Source organism: Magallana gigas, chromosome 5 (assembly GCF_963853765.1).
Source record: "Magallana gigas chromosome 5, xbMagGiga1.1, whole genome shotgun sequence".
Taxonomy (NCBI): Eukaryota; Metazoa; Mollusca; class Bivalvia; order Ostreida; family Ostreidae; genus Magallana; species Magallana gigas.
In genome coordinates this window covers 38,692,902-38,712,186 of record NC_088857.1, presented here as the reverse complement: position 1 = coordinate 38,712,186, position 19,285 = coordinate 38,692,902, and the positions used below count along the sequence as shown (strand labels likewise).

The following is a 19,285-nucleotide window of genomic DNA, read 5'->3' as shown; positions in this document are numbered from 1 at the left end:
AACTTTATTTTATGAAATATATTGTGACAAAACTTCTCAATAACGTTCTACAATAAAGTAGTGTTTTATTTAACATGCTGTCAATAAAATGATTTTAGAACAAAAAACGAAAAATTAAACGCAGATATGTGGGTCACTTGTTAAATAAATTTGACAATAGTGGTGACAGACAAAGGATGACACACAGTTAGTTTTGATTTGCGTTGCTCTATTAGAGAGAACTGGACTGATATCAATATTCAATGATCAACATGTTATTCTTTTGTGTTGCCCATTTACCTAGTAATATTAATTAAGCAAATTTTATCCTAGAACTTATTTCCTACACATGAAGTATCTACAACACTATTCAAAATTCGAATACGTGAATTATTTAATCTTCGGAAAAGTTAAAAGATAATACTATTAAAAGATTAGATAAAAAAATATATAATTAATCATATTTGCAAAATCAATTTCAGCGATAAATTGATGTAGGTGAAAAACCTAATAATAAAAATCAATTTTAACACCAAACTCCATATCATTAATATCAAGATTCAATCCCGATGCATAGTTCATCCCCTACCTTTTCTTCGTTAGGAACCATCATATTGTCCGTCCTATTACAAGCCACAGAAGTTTGAAGTGTCAAATTCATGGTGATGTGCAGTTTCAAATTATATAGTTCAGTTGTTTAGAAATTCGGTTGACAGGCTTGTCAATTCATTGTTTTACAGCCCACTGCAGCAACTGTTGGACCTGCTCAGTCGATACGAGCCGGCGCCATTAACCCCCGACCCTCCAGCTACAAACGCCTTCAAACACCGGGACCTCCCGTCGTTAAGATTCCTCCTTGGTGCTAATAAGATGCAATTCTTTAAAATAAAAGACATTTACTTTAGGATATTATTCCATAGTTATGGTAAAATTAATGCAATACGCGTCTACATAAGCTGACCCTGGTGGTTGAAATTTATGCTTTTATTTCATTTAAAGCAGCAACGGAATCCTTCATCTCCATCAAGACTTCACGATCGTTAGCATAACTCTTCGCAGAATAGCTTTGTAAATCAAAGCTATTGCTGATTCCAGTGCAGATTTTCTTTGTGTAACGTAAGTATCACTTACCTTAACAGAGACCGACCGCAAACCAAGCTTAAAAATCGTATAAAAAGCCCATCATTGTCGCACGAGTTTAAATTGTAGATAAAATGGGCTTGTTACCTAACGTATCGATAAAAGGGAGGTATTAGAATACGATGCGTTCGATCATTGAAAGCTTACTACCTAACTTAAGTAAGCTATTATATATTAGAGATTTATACCGGCAATGGTTGGTAAGCTTTGAGACATCATCACCTGTCGTCACGTCGTCATACCGTTTTTAAAAGGAAGTTCAACTAAAAGATTTTCTCTAAAAGGTGTTAACTTTTTATTGAAAGTTAGATAAGGTGATACTATATAATTGGTAAAATATTACATTGCCTGTGTATCAATATATGGAATTTAATTGCTTTTGCATAATTTCATATTTAATAAAATGCAAAAGGATATTTGCAAAATATCATTTAAAAAATTTTAACACATGGAATTAAAAGGACTTACAGTATATATCTTCTTCATTAATAAGTAGATTAATGTTAACGAACTACAATTTTACTTACCTCCAGTTGCTGTTTATACAAGTACATGAAAATATAGTATGCATATACATAGATGTGTTAATTTCTTAGGCAGTTCTACAGTTTTACTTTTTAAATTGATTTACAAGGTATAGATATCATATAAGATTGATTTTACATGCATGGGCTTCCTCTTTAATTTTCTAATCAAAGTCAGATTAAATGTATAACATAAATGGATAAAGAAAGGAATAGCAGTTTGGTGAAAAATCTTTATTGAAAAATAACTGCAAACAGTATTTCATGATTGCATTCATTGATTGTAATATTAATGGATTTAATTAAATTCTGTACAAAAAAATCAAAACGGATATCTAACGTTAAACTAATATTTGTAATATTGAAGGAAAATACTTAGATTGATTTTTTTCTTTTTGGTTTTAATTAATCGGCAGCAGTTTATTGCAATCTATGCAATCTATTTGTAAATCATACTTTCTAGTTTTTTTAATTCATTTTTTTAAAAATTAAATTAAATTTAAACTCAATTTTTGTCGTTTATTAATAGTACCTCGTTGAACTTAATTATGGAAATTTACCATTATTAAGCATCATGAAAAGAATCTACTTTAGGTTCAGGTTCCTATTACTTGCAAGATTTTTTAAAAACTTTTTTAGCAATATAATCAAGTATATTTATGTTTCGAAACATCACTTAAAACATGTAATTAACAAACATAGAAGAAATAAATTCGGTATTACCTTTTCATATACAAGTGTCTCATCCCTTGGGATAGACCACAAAAGATTTGCAAGATTTGATTAAGGAGTGCACGTGTATATGTATATAAACCGTAAAATCATAAATCAATCATTTAAAAAAGTATCTAGCAAAATTTAAAAAAAAATGTCTTTCGTCACTTAGTCAAATGATATGCGTAGGTTCAGTTTTAAAGGCATTTACTTTTCATTGACTTGATTTGCAGTATGATAGATAGGCCGTTAGAGGGTATAATACTGAAGAGAATATAATAACGTATTCATGCATGTATCACGGCTTTAAAATGTTATATACAGGGTTTCTTTCATTTTTCTAAGTGATGGTCAAATATTGAATGCATTGTTGTTAAAAATTATGCATTGTTGCTTTAAAAATACATATTTTATATAGGCATGCGTGTTGCTTGATATTATAATTTTTGAAAGCTTCCTTAAGTCATTTTTGGTTAAGTATATTTTTATTTCTTTAATTTAGATACTGAAGGCTAAATAAGGGTAAGGTCAGAAATGAACGACTTTGTTTGATCATTTGTTTTTCAAATGTTTTTCTGTGATAAATATATTAACTGATTTACCATAGCATTAAAGAAAGTACACGCAATCTTTAGATGTATTCTTTTTTATTTTTAAGGAAATGCAATACATAACCCACGTGAGTGCATGAATCTTCTATTGTAAAAAACCAGTTAATGCAAACAGAAATACAAAGTTAAAAACCAACACATATGTAACAAATATTGTTGAACATCAAGAGATCTTGGAAGAAATAAGATCAGGAAACAAGTACTTCTGATTTAAAAAAAAAAAAAGCAATACCAAAAGCAACCGTGTCAAATTTCTATGGCAATAAAATTTTCCTGAAAGACATATCACATCTATGATTTTTTATATATATACAATTATGGATGTACTTTCTTCTTACGCAAACAAATTTTAAGCACTAAATGGCTATTACATCATCTCCATGAAAGTAGCTGCACGTTATTTTCAGGGCATGCCGGTTTCCCCTACTCTAATTCAATGAGCGATAATATTCTTATATTTACATGATTGATAAATTCGACGAGGTGTCAAAATGCAAATGAAAGAAAATCACTGATTGTCCGTTGTCTCCAGATAGCACTACTTGACATGTGTGGGGATTTCTTCTGGCTTTTCTTTTATAACATTCGATGCTAATTTTCATCTCTGAAGATCGAATATTAATTTCCTCAACATATTAGAAAACAATTACTATCTTCAACGCACTGAATCACATACATTTAGATACAATCAGTTTATCTTCTGGAAGAAATGATAGACAAATGTACTATCTAACGGATTATTTTATGACTTCGGACATAGTTTTCCTTTCAAGCGTACTCATAATTAATTGCCCTATGTTTTTGTTTTGTTTTTCACTTTTTTTCTCAAAAATAAATTCATTTAAAGATGTATGTGTAAATTTTACATACAGACATAAAACAGAGACGAAACAAATATGGTACAATATGAAATCATTTGAAAAACAAACGCGTGGAAAACAACATCATCAAATGGGAATTTATACAAACGGAAATGTTTCTCTTTAATATGTTACTTTTGTATGCACCTCAAAAATAATGAAATGCATTGATTTGGTTATCAATGACAATAAACTGAATAAAGACATTTTAAATAATTTTCTGGTTGATAATAACTCTATATTTAAAGCAAAGGAATTATGTGTGAGGAAAGATGGGTTAATGATTAACTTCTGAGGTCGTAATGCGACGCAATAGCATATTTTTAAGACATTTTTCATTTTCTCTCTATATATAGTACAATATTGATATTTCAGTAGATCTGTTTCAAGACATAGATGTCTTGTCGGGGCAACTCTTGTTAACATCATATTGATAACGATCGAATAATCATTCTCTTTGATTTATAATTCAGCTGCAATTGTAGCTTTTTCAATATCAATTCAAGCTAACTTAGACAAAAATCTACACAACATAGCAAACTGATACATTTTCTGACCTTGATTTTCTTTCGTGCCAAAACGTTTTGAAAGCGGTATTTCCAAACTTTATTTTCATCTCGACAATCAATAGTTTAATGACATTACTCGCGGTCTAGACTTTATTTATGACATATTTAGTTTTTGTGTTCGTAGCTTCAAGTCTGTACAAGACATTTTGGAAATTAGTTTTTATACACTCTTTTATATAGCACGACAAACAAGTAGGAAAATTGAAGAAAAAAAATCGTGTTATTACGCAGACATCGTCAATTTAACCCACTTTGAAAAAAATGTATTCAAAGTTAACGTTGGTTGATTTGACGCACTTCAAAAACATTTTTAAAATACGTTGCCACAATCCCTACCATTCTTCTTTATTCATTTGTACATGTTATTGATATTTTGTTTTAAAAAGACTGTTATTATTTCAATTCGATGTGCTCAACATGTCTTTCTTTAAAAAAAGCAAAAACTTTTCATTCCAAAAACGACATCCAGAATCACATATATTAATAATGTGAAATGAAATGTGATAAATGAATATATCATATTTTTTTAACGTCTTAACACACTCTTTATCAGACGAGACAGGTAACAATGTTAGGCTTCATACACACATTTTTACCTTTGTTGATGCCTACGGCCTTTCTTATATCGGATCATTTCCTACAGCAATACGTACCCCCAAATCCTCACATTGTCATTGTAGTTACAATTAGTACTCGCATTAAAGTAGGTGTATTTGTTACAAATTCAATGTACTATAATTTTCCTGAATTAGAATAAACAAAAATAACCACACAGCATTGCAACTAAACAAGAGAGCATAACTATTACAAGTCAGGCACTTGCATGGAATCTTAGAGAGACAACTCCACACAAACGTGGAGAAGACGCTATAGTAGATACAATTTACGAATCAAAATCATTTTGGCGATGATAAATGTGAGAAAGATTGTTCTTTTTCAATCCAACGCCTACACGTTCATCAAGATGCACCAAGTCACATATTCCATGATTGTTCGAAAATGTTGACAATATAATGTTGGGGAAAGAGGCCTTGAATGCTGTCAGCCCAATTAGAATGAATAATGATTAAAGCAGGGGACACATTATCAGATGGTGTCGTCTTGGCCTCAGAAAGCATTCTCGTACAAATTCAATGCAGTGAAAAAAAATTAAATCAACCAAAATTTTAAATGGGCTGTAATTAGATATTATCTTTAACCAGTGTTGGAATTATGTCATTATTTTCCCGAAATCTAATTCCAATTGTAGTGTCAAAGTTGTAAAATTTTGGCGAGATGCATGAATATCGTCAAGTAGTGAAACCACTTAAGAGATTTTTGTAAGATTATCGTTTGATCAATATCTGAGCATCGCTTATTTAGAGTCAGCAGTAACTAGGGACAGTTTCGGATAAAGTATAATTTTTTGTAAAATTGAGAGTTGTTGTACTTATGAGTGTTGGTAAAATTCATGAATTAATCTTCAATATAATAATGATTATCATTAGTTAGAGGGATGCCTATTGTTGAAATAGGCATGCAATATGCAGGCGCCTAATGTAAGTACATGTATAATGTAAGTGCGAAACTTGCTGCCATGACTGTAGTGTTGTCTTTACAGAGTGAAATTGCAAGTCACAGACGGGAGGTAAAAAATCACGAAAATTAGGCGGATGAGACATAGAAAACCATGTTGAACATATGTTGCCATTTTTCCTGTATATATAGGAACTGAGAAAATTCTAGTTACAGAATTCCAAAGACACACATCTACTGGCTACAGTGAATTGTATCAAAAACTGTCCTGTACCACCTAAAAACTTTATTTTAAGGGAAGTCTCGGGTATGGTCCTATTTACTTTTTAGTTTGCTATGTATTAATAAGCTTATATTAAAAAAAGAATGCAATTATTATTTTTAATTATAAATAAATAATTTACCAGAATTAATTGATGTCATACCGAATACATTTACTATTTTTAACATTGGTTATATTCGTTACCTTGCAAAAGTGAAAGTTTTCATTTTGATTTTTAAAGTTGTTTTTTTTTCAGTTCTGGGAATCGGTGTAACGGATTCATTTTCATTTAGTTTGGGAAATATTTTTGTTTTTAACGAATAATTTGAATACCTTTTTTTATCCATGAATAACAGTAACAATCATTTATAAAAGAACAATTTTTTGTGGATTCTTATTCTTATAAGACCTGGATTTTTTTGTAGAGAAATGTTATTAAACTTTATACATGTTTGTAAATTCATTCAATAAATCTCAATTGGAGTGAAATAATTAATAAATAATTTGCATTACTTACGATCCTCCCAATTGCCTTACCTATATCAATGAACCTATTTAACCAAATATATGGTTTAAGGTTTTGGAATAAAAGGAATTGAAATGCTGAATATGAAGTCTTAACAAAGAACTTCTCAAAGGGAGATTTTGATGCAATGGAATGAGTTCATTGCTGTACACGTGCTAAATGTAGTAAGTTTTATTTATTTTTGGAGAAGATTGTAAAAAAAAAATGCATACAGTCATACTAAACTCATTTTTTTAAAATATATATTTTTAAACTCATACATACCAGATTTGGTAAAATATTTTCCTAGCCAGATCTTTCTATGTTACTCATCCCTTTTCTTGTCATACTTTGGACACTGTGTCATTTAACCTTCTTTCTCCAGTAATTACTGATTCCAATGCAGCTACTCCTGTCTTTTTCAGCGGGAAGAAGATTTAATTGACCATTTTGAGGGACATTTCCTCCTTCAGAATCGCTGAATCAAAATCGTATATCACAATTGTAATTGACGTTAACGACTGGTCTGATACACTCACAGAACATTAACATGACTTGCATTGTGGGTAAACTGTTTGTAGACATGTCGTTGATTTTAATTGTTACTGTTAGTTTTAAAGAAAATTTATGTAAGGAATATTGTGAGCAGTATTGAATCCTTTTTTTTTTTTATAAATTATAACAAATTCGTTTCACTCCAAATTTCTTATCAATTAATTTCTTTTAAAAGAGTAAAAATATTTCAATTGAAAAAGTTAATGATATATTAGTTGTATAATTTCTTATAAATACTACTCTAAATAGAATGACTGTCTACGATATACAATGTACCTTTATGCATAATTTAAGTCATTTTGCATCACGATAAAGAAAGTAATTAGTTTGATGAACGATAAAACTCCCACACAATTTGTGACTAATTGTACATCTTGGAAAATTGCCTGATAATAAGATATATTTAGATTCAAGTATGCTCATATTCTCCTTTTTGACTTATACATAGCGTTAATTTTCGTTTGAAATCTATTTTTGCGCAAAGTGTACTCGCTATATCAGGCACGTAGCATCGTTTTTGAAAGTGGGGGGGCCAGACCCATCCAAAAATTCTTGACAAGCAAAAAAAAAGAAAATTTAAGTTTTCAAAAATCTTCAAAATCTTAATCCGTGCGGGGGGGGGGGGGGGGGGGGAATACTAAACTATACTTTCAACAACAAAAATCTTCCGTACCAAAATTTTTTTCCCTTCAAATCATCAAATTCCTAATCCGTGGGGGGGGGGGGGGAGGTAACTTCAAATTGACTCCTCATTTCCTTATTTTCATATCAATTTTTTACTCACTTCCAAAAAAGTGGGGGGGGGGGCCAACCCCATTAAAATTCATTTTTTTATATGTAAATTTTAAAAAATTTGTTGCTGCCAGAAAAAGTGGGGGGGGCCAGGCCCCCCCTGGCCCCCCCTGATGCTACGTGCCTGTATATATGTATAATTCATAAAATATAAAAATGCTTGTCTGTGTAAGTGTAATATAGCTTTGGAGAAAGCTTACCAACTGCCTAAACCATTTATGCAATATATTTACATAATAAAATATGTTCCAATCAATATAACTTTGATCAGTTATGAAATAGTCATTACATGTAAGTTGTATTTCAACAGAAAAAACCTATATTATAAAGAGGGGTAGCTGTTGAAATACTTAACGTTAAAACAAACGTCATTGAAAATTTGCAAACATAGTATGGTTGCAATTTTGGTTAAGTCGTTCTCATTTGAAAACATTCCAGAATAATCTAGTTTACAAACATTTTGCAACAAATAAATGCTTAAGCATTTTAATTTGTCTGTCTAACAAAGACAAATTCATAATGAGTGTTATTTGTTACGCCAACGCGGGTTATGCATGTTTTCTGCAATGTCGCTACCTTCATATCCCGCATAAGTTACCAAAGAAAGCATTTCATTGTGTAATCTTTACAATTCATACAATAAGGTACATGTAAATGGGTATATCCCTCTAACTATTTTTAGAATCGGTAGGACGAACAAAGTAGTGCCTTTAAGCAAAATAGTCCCTATACTTATAGAGTGTATATACATTTATTGGGACATTTTAAATCAGAATGCTTGACACATGTCAGAAAAGAGGATTTGCAATTTTTAAAACAAGTGTCAAAATTGAATTATCATTTGAAGAAAAGAATTGAAATTGTTTGATGTACACCCTTTCCAAAACTGAGAAATTCCCTACTTTTACTTTCATTTTCAGAGTTTTTCAATACAGACGCATTTTGCCGGAAAACGAATCTGACTTCAAACCACGAAATTTTAACAGGAAAGAGACAATTTGATGAGCTTTCATTCAAGAGGTCCCTCGATGCTGAACGAAAATTAGGGCCAGAGCTATGAACCATAACGTTAACATTACCGCCTATGGAAAATGCATTAGTGGACTATACAAATATGAATGAACAAATACAATATGGATCAAACTAAAATTAGCTAAAATATAGCAAAAATGATTTGAACATAAACGAGCCTTACAAAAAATCTTTCTAAGATGACATGATTGTAAAGAAATTACCGTAATACTTTCAACTAACAAACGTTGGCGCTCTATCCATAGGCCCTTGTTCGGTCATCTTTTATAGCATTCGTCTCTAATACTCATTTTGATTGTTTACTTAAGTTTGTCCGGCATATTAATATTTTTTAAACATATCATAGAAAATCAATATGGTCATAATCTTAAAACATATACATGTATGTATATAGCATTACTAAACATAAACTGTGAAATATATCAATTTAAATTTTCTGTCTGAGTCAACACATTTCTTATTTATTGTAATACGTGGACAAGGACCAGGATAGTGTAAAAAGGACATGCGTCTATTTTGTGATTTTCTTCAAAAACTCTTGAATAAAATACCACAGGTGGTTTTCTCGCGCTGAACAGATTACTTATTCAAAAGAAGACCTTATATATCAAACACGTCATGTCTGTGGTCCGCATTGCGAGTAAAAAGAAGTCTTTATTAAAAGAATCTTCGGACGACAATGATCTGTTATTTTGGGATTCTAGGAGCCAGCAACAAATAGTGGGCATGAACAACGGGGATGTCTTGAGATGCAATGTAAAGATAAGTACAAAGTGACCCAAATTAAGTTCAAGGCTTAGTTAAGTGCACGTCTTCAGAAGATAAAAAGATGTTCAAAATGTTTAAAAGCAAGATACCTCTTCGCCCTTGCATTGCCTATGAAACCAACAAAAACAGTGTGGATACTAGTTCTTTATACATTTTGAAGACATTCATGTAAGGATAGCAAGTAAAAATTTAATTAAAATTAAAAGATTGTTCAAACCATCTGCAAGAAGTTCGGATAATCAATATTTTCAGTATTGTCTCTCTTCAGTGCAAAGAGGTCCCTTAATGACTTTTTTCGATATCCAGAAAAATTATCTTTTGCTCCTCCATTATCATTTATCTTAAGAGATTTTAAGTATTTAACAAAATCTTACCTTGACAGTAGGATGCATGAAGAAACATCTAATAATTATTATTTAACACTCATAACAATAATGACATTGTGCAATAACCAATGAATGGAGTTAAAGAACAATCAGCACATTCTAATATTACTTCTAATATGGTTTAATATTTTTCAAAAGTTCTTCATTATCCCCATGAAACATACTAGTAATATGATAGTGTGTATAATCAGTGATATATATCACATCACAGAATGTTCTAGCTTGGTATTAATGACCAATAAAGTCAATTAATTTTAACGAGTATAGATTAAGTTTTGTGAATTCTTTATCCCTAGATTCCTATTCTGTACGGCAGGGTTGATTAATTTGGGGCAGAAAGAATGTCCGAGAGATACATACGGTCTATGATTAATTGTGTTGCATCACCTTTCCTCTTTTGATAGACGTTATCCAAATAATGGAGTGTTCAGAAGAAGAATTTCGCTGTGTATATGTCGCAGACATTACGTAGTCAAACCTGGATATATTTACACAAAGGTCCTTTAATTCGCATACCTCTAAAGATCTACTCTCACTTTTTAATTGAGTTACCTATCAACCCTACTTTTCCTGCCTGTCAAATTCCATCTCACCTGGCAAATCACCTGGGTTCATGCCACGTCTATATCTGTCGTTTTGACCAGCTTACCTATAAACAATTGGAATCTAAGTGATCAAATCAATTTGGTTAGCACTTAGCAGGTAGGGTTAAAAGATAACGGTCCCAAATAGTCAAATTGATGAATTTGATGACCTTTTATTTAGATGTGCACCACTGAGATGTAAGATTGTTCAGGTTGGTGGAGAAGTGCATGTCCGCAGAGGAAAACATGACCATTAAGATCCACTTGCAACAGGTGCCCGCCTTCACTAGGGAAACATAATGAGTAACAGACGACAGACATGGCGTGTTGCTTCTGCTCTTTTCGACGAATGAAAACGACATTTCTACTTTTGAATACAATACTCTGGGTAAGACATTTCCTTAACATATTGATTAATAAATTTGAATTTCAATATTGCAATTCTTCTGAAACATTTACATAACTATCATAGATCCAGAATTTTTTTTCGTATGTTTTTTAATCAAAATGTTTATTATGACATGTAACATGATTATACATTTTCAAATTAATGTTATATCACAAGAATAATTTTTTTTGCCTTTTTAACATTTATCATTTCCAATTTGTTTTTTATTTTTAATACCAATTTTAAAAAATTATGAAATTAATCACGGAGCAGGACACCTTTTTTAAGTATGCGTAAAGAATCTGTTCGATCAGATCTGTATGAACATCTACTCCATAAACATTTTTTTAATATCATCAACTTAGAATAAAACACTTTAAGAGTGAATTATTGTAAGTGTTTATCAGCAATACATAGCTAAAGGTATATTTATCCACTAGAAATAAAGAAAATAGTTAGATTAATGTTTGTTCCCACGGGTAGGTTTTATGGATCAAATGTATATTTCAGAATCCCCTATGAGAATTAGGTAACATTTATATTTTGTTATTACAACCTTCTCGGGGAAAAAATCAATTGTTTGTCTTTGTATATAAAGACCGAGAGCCTTGGTCAGAGCAAACCTCGACCTTTGTTCTCGGGTCCCGTAGTGAGGTAAAGTTAACATTTTTAAAATAGAAGTTGTTTTGCACTATTAATCACATAATGTCTCAAAGATCTAAGAAACAAATTTGATCAATCAAAACAAACGCCCAAACGCGGATAAAGTTGATGATATATTAAAAGACCGTTATGTGCGCTACTCGGTGCACTGTTTTGATAGTTACAACCACGATGTCATTTCAAACGGAAGGAGGCAACGTTAACTCCTACACCCCAATGATTAATACAGTTTGCATTATCCACTTTTATTTTCAATAATTTTAATCAAAAAAGAAAAAAAATTGGTTTGGTATTTTAAATTTTCAAAAAGTAAAACTAATACCTTAGATGAGGAGATATTAGTCGGATAATGGTTCTTTATTTCTTTTAGAATCTAAATTCGAGATCTGTTCCTTTGAAATGAGCATTAGAAAAATCTTTTTATAATAATAACCTTTACCAAATCGATTCATTCAGGTGGATCATTCTGTACTTATTAAGTTCAAATCATTAAAATAAACACAACATATAATGATGTTATTAATTGTGTGTCTCCTAAATCACAAATAAAATTTTGATTTTATTTAGTTTAGCAACGTTTTAACTAAGGTATATTCTTCAATTTTAATTGAAAAAAAAACAATCCATACATTGTTGTAACCTGAAGACAACCATAGCAAAACATTCATTATAAGGTCATTATTATTATTGCGCCTGTTGTTCATAACTTTTTGTGCCATAGCATTGACCATCAATTATTTGATTTTCTTTTACAGTTTGCTGGGCCAGCCTTACTTGGGGTTTCCATCTGGCAGTACATCAAATTAATGTCCTACGATCCCGTTTTAGAAATCTCTAAATTTGAAATCCCAGTCATCATCTACATAACAGCTGGTATCGCCTCTACGTTTAACGGGATTATTGGATGTGTTGGAGGGGTCAACGGGCGAAAGGGGGCTATATTACTGGTAACTCATCAGAAAAAAAAATTGTGTCAATTATGATTAAGCAAAGGTTAATGTTTATTGCTTTCAAATCTCCAAATGAATGACGTTCACTAGGAAATGCGTGACTTTTTCCTTCCTTCCACTTGGTTTTTGCAGTTTCTGTTTTTCCTTGTGGTGATTTTTGGCGCAGAGGTGTATGCCAGCGTGGAATTGTTTAGATTTTACGATGAGGTGAGGAATCATATTAACTACACAGATCTGTAACTTAAGGTTATTAATACGTGGTAATAATCACGTCCGATCGAAAGATTATTGTGCATTTGCGTTTAATGTCTGATATGACCTTGGGGCTTATTTATTAAGCGACATTCAGATTTGATAATGGACGAAGAATCATCAACGACAAATATATATATATTGAAAAGTGGAATAAGCAATCTCATTCCGTGATTTTCGTGATAGTCTGTTGCAATATAGCATGCACTGCTTGTAGTTCTTGACAATTCGCATCCGTCGATGAATTGCAGACATTGTGCATACTAATAAAGGACAGAGTTAAAGTGAAATTTAGAAAAGACAAACCAATTTGAATGTACGCTAGTATTTCTTTTTCGTTGTACTGCATCATTCGATAGAAACAAAGCGAAATATTTTTTTTAAAAAGTTTAATTTATCATTAAAGCAATTAATTCACAATTTCGGATTTTTGTCAAAACAATATAAGTTATTCCCATCATGATTATTCCAAGTTTTATTTTAGAATCCATTTTTTTTTCTAGAAGACGTATGATACAGTTTATCTGATGATAGGGCGTATGCTTCACTCGGAAATTAAAACAGTTTCCCTATCATCTAAGTCATTGAATAGGATTTAGTCAAAAAACTTATCTCCAGAATGGGACATTGAATACCAGATTTAGAGGCAGAGTAATATTTAATTGCTTGTAAGGAAATCTCTTGGAAAAATACGCCTCTTTATCTAATTTAGTATTCTGTGATAGCTCGGGATAATGAGACATGGACTGAATGTGTCTCCATTTTTATTTGACTCCATGCCCTGTGTTTTGGTACAACACCCGCCATTAGTATAAGATGACTTCTCTTGGGGTGAGGTCAAGTCACATCCGATAGGTATAACGCCAAACAACCTTGTGGTTGTAGTCAACGTTTTCGCTGCACTTGGTGAAAATGTTATCGTTACACAGAAATCCATCTCTCTATTGAAACAAATTTCCAAAGCTTATTTCGAAATTTTAGACTTAACGAAAACTGTAACCTGCAGCAAGGTGAATACGTGAATAACAATCCATATTTCTGAACATATGCTACTGTCAATGTAGTCTAATATTTCATAGATAAGTAGCTTAAAAAAACACATTACAGAAAGCTATTTCATAAGCTATTTCATAACTTTTGCAGGTACCAGGGTATATCCATGGAAGGGTAGTGAAGTTTACTCATGATTATTACTTCCATTCTGCAAGTCAAAAACAGCTTGACAATTTACAGCTTGAGGTATGTTATGTTTTAATTAAGAATATCTCAGAGGACCTCCAAACAAGTAATTCATCAGAATTATTTCAAATTAAACATAATACTAATTCAATTTTTGATTGGAGATTATAGTCAGACATTGGTTCTAGATTCTAAGTGAATGTATCAGCGCGAACTATAGATATCGCCTAAAAGGACATAACTGACACTAGTTAAGGGCCGAAAACTTCAAACAAATTGCACGGTATCAGTTCAGAGAGAGAATCGCCCATTACATATAAACACGTTGCGATAACATGGCGGGTACAAAGAGACGCGGCGATGTAGCTTCTTTAATCTTCATTTACCTTTGACCTCCATCAGATTTGTACACCGTTACTTTAATAGACTATGCTCTGATTCATCACGAGAATAAAAAAAATTCTAAAAAAAAAACACAACTCGCCATAATGACAAAGGATAGAAACAGAATGGTCAATTTGGCTTAGAACTGCCATTGTGTTATCCACACTCTTCAAGTTGTCGATCACAAAGTAGAAAATGAACCCTGACTCATAATTTAAAGTGCAATATGAGGGGTACAAAGCTCCAAGTCCAAATTTAAGTGAATTTATACTTTAAAATAAAACTAAAGTGGAAATTCACAGCTTCATAGTTACAGGACATTAAAAGACTTGAAGCCATTTCGTTAACATAATTGTAACAGTGGTTGTTGAACAGAACGAAAGATTTTTTGTAATTTTTTCTCATTTAAATATGATTGCGTGACAATGATTTAATAATATTAGGAAAAAATATTTTAAAAGAGTTGTTTAAACGTTGTGAAAAAAAATGTATTGAAACAAATATTGCGCAGCTAATTGCAATTATCTCACAAGCAACCAACCAGTGTAATTATGATTAAGATATGTCATGAAAAACGAAAAATATCTGTCTAGACAGCCCAGTCCTCGGAGTTTGATTAAAGCTAGGGATACAGGTTGCTTTTATAAAACAGAGTAAAACGCAATATGAAATAGGGCGGTGGTATATTTGGCAACACAATAAGGGGATTATGTCTCCTCGGTTATGCAAATATAACATGGAAAAATATTAATTATTCTAACAATTCTGTTCTTTGTTCCATGACAGGGCAAGGGTTTATCGGGCCTGCTGACTTGCACTTCGGTTTCAATGATGTCAGTGGTTTCGGCTTATAAAACGATTTAACATAGAGTACATGTGACCACTCAATTTCCAACACTTTCAGTTTTCACCACCCATGAATTGCGATTGTTTCTGGCCATCTGAAACTAAACGTTAATTATCGATTATCACGACAATGCTGAAGTTCATATATGAATCTTTTTTTTTCAAAGTTGATATTTTTCCCAAGGTACATTGCCACAAGGTCTGCATCAGTCCCCCCTTCCCTGAACTTTGTCACACAGCCCAGATGACATTTAACGGAAACAAATAGGTAGCTACGGTGCATGTTAGCTTTTATAACATATTTTGAAAACATCTCATCTGAAAAAATGACAAGAATAGATACATTTGCATTTGGGGTTTCAAATCCCGTGCCTCACGGTTTAATGGAAGTATGTAGAAAATCATAACATATGCAATATATGTAGCATGCTACAATTTCGTGACACTCCAATTAAAAATCATATGGTTTACTTGAAATGTATGTATTCCGGATACCTATATTCAATTTAATATTATTTTAAAAAAGGATAAGAACATGTTAACAGTTATTTACAATTAATGAGAGAAGGCATTCTTGATTCTTTTTGTTAGACAACATAATTTTTTGTCGTTTTACGTACAATCAAGTTATTAATACATGCATAGATTTAATTAACTTGTAGCCTCGATCCTTTTATTAACAAAATCTTAACCTTAAGAGCAACAGTTAATTACATGTACAGCAGTCTTTCAGAGAAAATATTTGAAAAAAAAAATCTTCGGAATATGGGGTCCAGACCAACGTATAAATTTTGGTTTTGAAATGGAAATAATACGCTGTTTTACATGCATTCAGCTCAAAGGAAAAAATCACCCCACTATACTTTTGTCGAACATACATAAACTGTTATCTGAATCAAGTAACTTACTGATGACAGATGCTTGAATTAGCTTTTTCCGTAGCTGTGATTTACGGACTCTGTAATCAGGATCATACAACGATAATGAAGTGCACAAAATGATCACACTGTACTTGCAGTTAAAAGATAACATCGCCGCTAAAGATGACTACTAGGTTTGGCATCGCGTGATATGCCAATGCATTATTCAAATCTGCCATTGAAGATAGTTAAATATTCGCACCGACATCCGTCTACATAGCAATAAATAAATATATCCTTCACTTGGGTTATTATGCAATCAATACCCCGTCTAGTTATTTTATGTACTAAAACATACAAAGCTTGTTTAATTTTCGTTATCGGAAATATTTGATAAAATAAGAGACCCATCAGTCGCCGGGAAACAATATCTAATGACTCATTAGTAGCTAGCTTCACTAGGGGTATACTATAAATTACTTATTATCATTATTTATACTTCACCTGTGTCTCTGGAAACCAATAACTCGTCATAACGTGTGGTATGGTTATTAGTGTTCGATTAGATTTAAGTCACGTGATCTAAATGTATAAATAGTATGGCCATGCGGTAGCGCAGCACACTAAGCTTGCTCGCTAGAAACGTTATAAAGAGAATGGTGAACGATTTTGACTTAAGGGATACTGAATTAAATTATCAATAATGGGTTGATTATAATCTTGTATAACTTGTATTGTGTTTGTAATAAAAGAAAGCGCTAGCGAGCAGCGTTCTTTAGTAATTCGTGTTTTTGTTATTCATTTAGAACTAATTGTTTATATGCGAACGAATAAAGTGAGGGAGAATATGAAAATAAATGTGGTTTTTTTCGCCTTCTGATTGTTTTTCAGTACAATTTTTAAGAAAATCCAATTTTAATTTTATAGATACTTACAAAATTGATGTAACCGAATCGCAGTCTTACCAATATTCAAATCAATTTGTCAGCACCACTTGAAATACGTTTCCGTGATCTTTTAAATCTGCATTCAAACGCATTAATTTTATCGAGTATAGAATGTGACAACTCTTATTTGCCAGCTACAATTCTACCGGAAAATTTGGATTAACCGACCGTTCAGCTGCTGCAACAGTTCCATACATCAAGTAATTAGAGAGTGTAAATTCACGTGGGAGAAAAATTTAGTACAAAATTGAATTCTAAAAATGGAGTCTGATGTGACCTACACATTTGACCAAGAAACTTTGTCGCGGCACATTGGAGAGGGAACATATGCTCTGGACGAGCAGACAGACGGACAGATCATTATAGGGCGCGACAGAGATTCTTTTCTTTAATATTTTGATGATATACGCTATAAGTTAGGCTGAAACTGTACAATATTTACAAATCCAATCAAATGTAAAAGGCGATGGCGCCCTTACAAGGAAAATTATAATTCTGAAGGGGTGTCATATATCTTTGTTGATATTAGAAAAAAGCAATAAAGAAAAGTACATTCTAAAGTACTCGTAGATTGATATCAAGTTATACGTCTTCGGTAAATATAATATATTAGTATATATCACAACTTTTCAGATGCAGTGCTGTGGAAGCACCAATTCTACAAATTGGGTCCATGGAAAAATACCACATACCTGTTTTCAAAAATCCATCACAAATAATTATACGCATTATACAATTCATAATCAAGTAAGTGGCACCATTAAACGTATTTTTGATAAACTTGTAATGCTGATAAAGCAAAACTTTCAAATTGTTAAAGACAAATTTAATACTCTATATAATGACACATAATTGTATTTCAAAGGAGTGCGGCGAGGTGTTGGAGGAATGGACCAAAGAAAATCTACTTATCATTGGTTGGGGAGGATTTTCGTTTTCCGTCGTTCAAGTAAGTATATACGGTAACCGGAAGATTTGTCTATATAATCCGGTAGTTCTGTCTGTATATACCGGTAAATCTTCACCAAAGCCCCGGGCAAATAAAAAATGATTCAAACTAAAGATTGTTTAAAAAATTACCGGAAATATCGGCCATTAGAACGTATGAAAAATCGACTGGAGACAAAAGTCGAGGTCAATACCTTACACAACAATTTTGGTCATATCACGTCTGGTCTTGCTGAGAGGATAAAACTAAGCCTTGATCTATTGATGGCAAGTCTAGCATGCAGACATTTGTTCGATCCTAGAGCTTTCAGTTTCAAGAGGAGCTTTCCATTTTTAAAATTAGATTACATGTATAATACACTTAAAGTTGACTTACAAGTCACGTGTACTAATAATACATGTGGATATCAAGTATTAAACACAGTGCTTACAGCTCGAGGAAGCATCTACAAGACAAATAGTCAATGCACTCGATAGTTATGATACAAAACTGCACCAATTTTCATAAGATGACCGTATGCATTTATTTTTAATCGATATATAAAAAAAGATCTCTCATCATTGCAGTCATGCAATCTTCGCTCCTCTGTGGTATCCAAGCTTGAATATTTGTTAAGTCAGCAAGTGCAATATAAATCGCTCTGGATATATTTGTCACATAATGCAAGACAAAGGGCTATGTATGAAAAGGGAAAGAGTGCAGTGCAATCGGAGATGTCAAGAAATAGATTACAAACACGAGAAATATTACCGTTTGGCAATATATTGATACACGAAATGATTACATTTTACTTTAAAATATGGGTTGATAATTCTTTTTTCAGGTTTTTGGGATAGTCCTGTCATCTTGTTTTTACTACACATTACGCAATGAATTTGGATGACAGCAGAAACGGATATGACGACACAACTCGAGACGCTATCAGCTAATACACTTGGAATCTCAAACTCATATGTTTTCACGAATACAAACATTTATTAAAGAGGAACGTAGTGAAATTCAGTAGATAAACCCGAATTAATTATCTCGGTATGATGATACGTGTACATGTACATGATGCATCTACATGAT

The 19,285-nt window shown here is 32.1% G+C and overlaps 2 protein-coding genes across 4 annotated transcripts in view; one reads left to right on the top strand and one right to left on the bottom strand.

Moving 5' to 3' along the window:
* The window catches only part of LOC105330360 (parathyroid hormone/parathyroid hormone-related peptide receptor), a 24,075-nt gene extending 17,015 nt beyond the window's left edge, over positions 1 to 7,060 (bottom strand). The window contains exons 1-2 of one of the 2 annotated variants that reach the window (XM_066085073.1): positions 6,965 to 7,060; positions 569 to 857 (exon numbers count right to left, since the gene is read on the bottom strand). In XM_066085073.1, the coding sequence (XP_065941145.1) occupies positions 569 to 640 (72 nt within the window). In that variant the 5' untranslated portion in view covers positions 641 to 857; positions 6,965 to 7,060. Of the gene's footprint in view, positions 1 to 568; positions 858 to 1,110; positions 1,209 to 6,964 lie in introns of those variants that run through there. The other variant, XM_066085072.1, reaches the window with a different exon arrangement.
* LOC105330361 (CD151 antigen) lies at positions 996 to 19,285 on the top strand. Of its 2 annotated transcripts, XM_066085074.1 has the most exons (8): positions 996 to 1,095; positions 10,978 to 11,184; positions 12,603 to 12,794; positions 12,930 to 13,004; positions 14,193 to 14,288; positions 17,899 to 18,012; positions 18,131 to 18,214; positions 19,038 to 19,285. In XM_066085074.1, the coding sequence occupies exons 2-8, from the start codon at positions 11,116 to 11,118 to the stop codon at positions 19,095 to 19,097; spliced, it is 690 nt and encodes a 229-aa protein (XP_065941146.1). In that variant the 5' UTR covers positions 996 to 1,095; positions 10,978 to 11,115; the 3' UTR covers positions 19,098 to 19,285. The 2 variants fall into 2 exon arrangements, with proteins under 2 accessions (XP_065941146.1, XP_011430298.3); XM_011431996.4 differs by lacking the exon at positions 996 to 1,095 and having other exon boundaries at positions 10,201 to 11,184.

Bases quoted from the DNA above. Each gene is read 5' to 3' on its own strand.
- LOC105330361 (XM_066085074.1), top strand. From the start codon at position 11,116: ATGGCGTGTTGCTTCTGCTCTTTTCGACGAATGAAAACGACATTTCTA. The intron at 18,013-18,130 runs GTAAGTGGCACC...TGTATTTCAAAG, and splicing joins ATTATACAATTCATAATCAA to GAGTGCGGCGAGGTGTTGGA. The intron at 18,215-19,037 runs GTAAGTATATAC...TTCTTTTTTCAG, and splicing joins TTTCGTTTTCCGTCGTTCAA to GTTTTTGGGATAGTCCTGTC.